Source organism: Mesoplodon mirus (assembly GCF_964341445.2).
Source record: "Mesoplodon mirus genome assembly, contig: HAP1_SCAFFOLD_1354, whole genome shotgun sequence".
In the NCBI taxonomy this organism is placed as follows: domain Eukaryota; kingdom Metazoa; phylum Chordata; class Mammalia; order Artiodactyla; family Ziphiidae; genus Mesoplodon; species Mesoplodon mirus.
Genome location: NW_028294756.1, coordinates 41044 through 47043, shown reverse-complemented (window position 1 = coordinate 47043; position 6000 = coordinate 41044). Strand labels below are relative to the sequence as shown.

General features: G+C 41.6%; 1 protein-coding gene across 1 annotated transcript in view; it reads left to right on the top strand.

Moving 5' to 3' along the window:
• Positions 1-249: 249 nt before the first annotated feature.
• The window catches only part of LOC309797999 (ferritin light chain-like), a gene marked incomplete at both ends in the record, with an annotated part of 42231 nt that continues 36480 nt past the window's right edge, over positions 250-6000 (top strand). Inside the window, one exon of the mRNA XM_082646355.1 lies at positions 250-433. Within this exon, the coding sequence (XP_082502481.1) occupies positions 250-433 (184 nt within the window). The remainder of the gene's footprint in view (positions 434-6000) is intronic.

Here is a 6000-nt window from a genome sequence, read left to right as displayed (position 1 = left end):
TACAGAGGCTGACCGCCTTCTTTGTTTGCCCAGTAACACCGCTCCTCCAATCATCTCAAGCACTTGGCTGATTAATATTTCAATTCCAGTTGCTGCTCCTTTTCCCATTGCAGAAGGCGGCAGGGATATTCCCCTTCTTCCCTCTGTATTACAAACCCCATTACTAACCAAGCAGAAAGCACCGCGCAGTGTGGCCGAGGCTAATAATAGCCGGGCTGCTTACCTTCTCCGGAGGGATCGAATCAGCGCATGTCCCCGCGCCGGCTGCCCCGGGGCCGCAGTGCCGCCGCGCCGGGTCTGTGCTTGGTCAGTTCGGCCGGCCCCCACCCCACCTGCCAGCTGCAGCAGCTGCTCCCGCCGCTCCCGCCGCCGAGCTCCGGCCGCAGGAAGTCATCCCCCGCGCCGGGCCGGATCGCCACATTCCGCGCCAGCCGCGGGGGGAGAGGGGCCTCTCCCTGCTGCGGGGACCGGCTCCTGGAAACTGCGCTCAAAGATCGCTACCCTTCCCGGTTGTAGGGTTATTTTCTAGGAATGCTTTTACAGAAGAAGCGTCGCCGGCTGGTGGACCGAGAGAGAAGAGCCAGAGTGACTTTCTCTGCAGAGCGCCTTACCTCTGAGCGCTCCCCTGTCACTCCCGCGGCATGGACAGCTCCATTCCGCTGTGTGGGTTTTCCACCCTCTTCATCTTCCTTATCTGTATTGTTCATTTCGCTGAATTTGAGAGTGGGATTAGCTTTGAAGATATCATTCAAACACTCCGAAAATATTTTAAATTGGCGACTAGTTTTTCTAAGCCCCTGTAGCAAGCTCCACTTTCCCTCAACACACACACACACACACACACACACACACACACACAGTTACTCGCACGAACACACCCAGCCAAACCACTCACAATTAGGAAAGCTGGGACCTCTCGCCCTCTTGCCTACGTAATGGAACAGGAAACTCCCAAAGGAGTGGGGAAGTAGGACCGGCTAGCGAAAGCACTCGAGGAAAGAGAGAGGGGTCGCCCCAAGATTTTGTTGCTGTTCAGTAGTGTCCTTAGTGGACAGATGTTCCCCCTCTAACCCCCGGGCCCCGCCCCAAGTGGAATGGCTGGTCTGGTGACCGCTGTAACATTTGGAAACAAAGAAGCTGAAGCCACATTAACAGGTGGCTGCATCTCTTTCTTTCCCGAAGGATTTATCAGAATTGGCTTTAGGAATAATATTAGCATATACGTATATAATAAACCCTTTCCTTCTCTCTTTAAATTGGCACCAGCTATTAACAGGTTTCTCTCTCTCTCTCATTTTCCTCCCTCCCTCCTTCCCTCCCTCCCTCTCCTAAGCTGACCAGATCATTAGTTTCCGGACTTAAGGGGGAAAAAAGGCCAAGGATGTGCTCTCTTTACAGCTGAACCAGGGCTTATTTTCCCGGTGTTCAGCCATTCCCAAGTAGAGAGGCTTTTTGACACTAGGGTTCTCTGTGAGTGAACTTCTCACATTCAGCTTGCTTTTGGAATTGCCCATCACTAGGTCCAGGCCAGTTTTATCCTTGGATTTGTCCAGCAACCTAAACAGTATAATTGCACAAGGCCAAGGCAGTACTTTTAATCTAGGAAGAGTTCCCAGCTCTCTGTTTAGCAGTTCCAAAATTAGGAGGTAGTGTAGCAAACAGTTTCAACAAGGCTCAGTAAGAATTCTTGACCCTAGAATGCGGGCTTTTTAAAAGCTGGAACAACCTAATTCATCTCTCTGAGTTTCACTTTCATAAAATTAGACCTCACCAAAGAGCAGGGGATTCTTAATATGTATCAAAGTGTATGTGGAATCTGGATGGGAATATTACATCTTTAATTTCACTAACCTCTAGCTGCAATTTAGTATTTAGCATGTCCTTTAAATCTAAATGCAGACAATAAACCACAATAATATTAGGAGTACCCGTGACTATATCCCCAGCAGATACCACAGACAATTTCCTAAGGCAGTTTTTATAGTTATCTCAAAGTATCACTAGTCTGATGTTACAATCAAATCATCATTACCTTTTTTTGTTTTATCTAATAGACTATATCTATTTTAGAATGGTTTTAGATATACAGAAAAATTAAGGGGATAATACAGAGTTCTTATATATCTCATTCCCAATTTCCTCGATTATTGACACCGTACACTCGTGTGGTACCTTTTTTACAATTAACGAGCCAATATTAATACAATAATATTAACCAGAGTCTGTACTTTATTCAGATTTCCTTGGCTTTTGCCTAGTGTCCTTAATTCCATTTCAGGCTTCCATCCAGGACACCACATTACATTTAGTTATCAAGCCCCCTTAGGCTCCTCTGAGCTGTGGTAGTTTCTCAGGCTTTTCTTGTTTTTGATAACCTTGACAGTTTCTTTTTTAAATGTATTTATTTAATTTATTTATTTTTGGCTGTGTTGGGTGTTCGTTGCTGCGCGTGGGCTTTCTCTAGTTGCGGAAAACAGGGGCTACTCTTGGTTGCAGTGCGCAGGCCTCTCATTTCAGTGGCCTCTCTCGTTGTGGAGCACGGGCTGTAGGCACGTGGGCCTCCGTAGTTGCAGCACATGGGCTCAGTAGTTGTGGTTCACGGTCTCTAGAGCGCAGGCTCAGTACTTGTGGCGCACGGGTTTAGTTGCTCCCTGGCATGTGGGATCTGCCCAGGCCAGGGCTCGAACCCGTGTCCCCTGCATTGGCAGGCGGACTCTCAACCACTGCGCCACCAGGGAAGCCCCAACCTTGACGGTTTTGAGGAGCAGTGATCAAGTGTTTTGTAGCATACCTCACTAATGTAAACTGTCCAATGCTTTTCTCATGGTAAGACTGGGATTATGGTTTATTGGGAGGACAACCAGATAAAGTGCCTTTTTTATAACATCTTATCAAGGGTCCATGCTATCAACGTGATTTGCCTGTTGATGTTGACCTTGATAACCTGGCTGAGGTCGTGTCTCAGATTTCTCCACTGTAAAGTTACTCCTCCACCCCTTCCACACTACACTTGTTGGAAGGAAGTCACTATGTGAAGCACAAACCCAAAGAGTGGAGAGTTATGATCCACCTCCTTGAGGACAGAGTATGTACATAAAGTATTTGGAATTCTTCCACACAGATTTGTCTATTTTCCCCTAAACATTAATTTATTCAATTATTGATATTTATTTATATCAGTATAGACTCATGGATATCTATTTTATCCTTTGGGTTATAATCCAATACTACTTTATTTTGTTGTTTGAATTGTTCCAGCTTTGGCCATTGGGAGCGTTTGCTTTTGGCGCCTGTGCTCCTTTGACATACTCCCTTTGGGGTGTGTGAGTTTGTGTGTGTGTGTGTGTATCTGTGTTTAGCATGCATGTTTGTGTGTGTGTTTAACACTTCCTGACTTTCTGGTACCACAAGATGCTCCAGGCTCATTTTGTGTATTTCCTGCCCCAGTCCTAGAATCAGTCATTTCTCTGAGGAGCCCTGATTCCTTTAATTGGAGAGTAGTAATAGAAACCAAGATCTGGGCTCTAGATGTGCTGTTGCTAATGGGCTATTATTTGATTAGGCTCTCTTGACTGAGAGAACAAAGAAATATATATGTACACTAACCCATGTATATACACATATCAGTAAATATTTCTATATATAACTATCTATATCTATATTGAGCTGAGTGTATACTGATGTCTGCAACTATAATGCATTAACGCTGAGATTAGTTTAGCCTCCTCCTCTTGTTTATCTGTAAATTCATACTTCAATATTGAGAAATGTGGCTACCACCATCCACCATCTATTTATTTAATTGTTCAATTTCAGTACACATGTATCAGAGTTGTGAACCCATCTCCCCAACATCACTATTTTTAAGTATAGTAGTTAATAGAGTCTCTGTTGTATCTCGTTATTTAATGAGTTTAAATACCCATTCGTTTCTATATCACAAATTTGGTTTTTAAAATATTCTAATGACTGCACTTAAAGCATAGTAACTAGTTTCTTTTGAGATTCTATGTATTATATTTTATGAATTTAAAAGTGTTATTTTAAGACTCTTTAAATGGGCCACTCCATATTGTCAAAGGGATCCACAGTAAAAAGAAGGTTAGGACCCCAACCTCACAAAGATTATTGTCAGTTTATAATGAGATGATGTGAAATTGTCTGGTGCAAATGTTGGGAGCTCATGCTTGATAAGTGTTAGCTTTGTCCACTTGGGCAGGCTTCTTTCTCCTTTAAAGTTCTAAATACCTTGGAAGAGAGAACATGCTAAACCTTATGGTTAATAATTTATAATGTAGTGGAAGGATTTGCTAGGTATCAGGGTTGGAGGTAAAGGTCCATATAAGGTTGACGGAGGATGAGTGATTCCACTGCAGAAGTTTGTACTTGATATAAATTAATATAAGTGCAAGCAATGTATTTTAAGTTCATTCTAGAGGAGTAGTTCAGAATAGCTTCACAGAGGAGAAGACCTGAGCTATCTTGGGAGATGTTTAAACAGATGAGGAGTGGAGCCGGAGTTGGGAAGGCAAAGGCAGTGTAGCCTTAGAATGCAAATGTTCACAGACATGATCTTGTGGCTTATTCACCATCCTTACCAACCTAATAAGGACACCTGCTGGTAGCTGCATCATCATCATCATCACCATCAACATCATCACCATCATGTTAATAAAGAATGGATATATTTGCCAGGTAGTCAAACAAGCTCTTTGCACGTAGCACCTAGATGTTTTCTACGATCCGCCTTATGAGTTCAATCATTGTAATTATTCTCATTTTTCACATACAAAAATGAAGACTTAGAGAGATTAAGTAATTTGTTCAAATCTTGGTGTGTGCCCTCTCAACTCCATGCTCTTTACCTCTGTGCTTAACAGGCTAGGATGATTTGCCCATATTAAGGGCTCAAATATTGGTTGATAAGTATAATAATCTCATAAAAGGAAAAGTGAAGTAATCTACTTTGATGTTTATGATGCAGTTTGGTGAATGCACTTAAGTGCCAATAGATGAATAATAAAAGTTAGAAACACACAAACATAGAGAAGAAAAATTCATATGTGTATGTCTGCTGGGAACAAAAAATCCTCCTGAATGTCTAACTTCTTAGTAAATATCAGGATATCACATACACATCATTAGGCAGCATCAATGGAGGATCCTCTGTACCCTGCAAGAGGGCACTGTTATAGATGCACAGAAAGAAAATTCATATTTCCTGTACATTATAAATAAGGACATACTATGATCACTCTTCAAGAATGAAGTAATTTGAGTTTTTAAATTTTCCTTATCAATTGGTGTATATGAATCATGTTAGGTGAAGAATTATTGGTTGATTGGACATTTTATGTTTTAATTCTTTACAGAAAACAGTAAACAAATCCTTTTAGGCTTAAAATATCACATTCAGCAAATGAGTTATTATACTGAAGAAAGTGATGAATTCAGTAAAGTGTCTGGAATCTAAAATAAGAAGTAATTGAAGGAACTGGGAATAGATGACATGAAGCAAGACCAGGAGAGAAGTAGGTGGTCGCTCTAAACGATTTTAGGAGTTGTCCTATGAAAAAGGGTTTAGACTGTCCCACACTGAAGATTTTAGACCAAGTAGACAGGTTTAGGTTGATAAAAGGATGAATATTTTGACAAGTAGAACCTTTCAACTATAAAATGGACCGACTGCATTTTAAACTCAAGAACTCCCTGTTACTGAAGTGCTTTAACAGAGGTTGAAGTTAAGCAGTTGGAAAAGTAAGAGCCTTTACAGTGAGGAAATTCTATGATTCTATGGTTTTCAACTCATAAATTTGTGTAGTTCATCCATTTTACTCATTGTATACACTTAAGTATATTGTTCCTTGAAATGGCCATTCAAAGTTGTTTCCTGTGCCACACACTATGAATGTTAGGGTTGGTCCTGTGTAAATCTTACCCCCATTGAATTAGTATTAACCCTAAACAAGCAGCTTTCTTCCATAAGGAAACAAAAAAAGA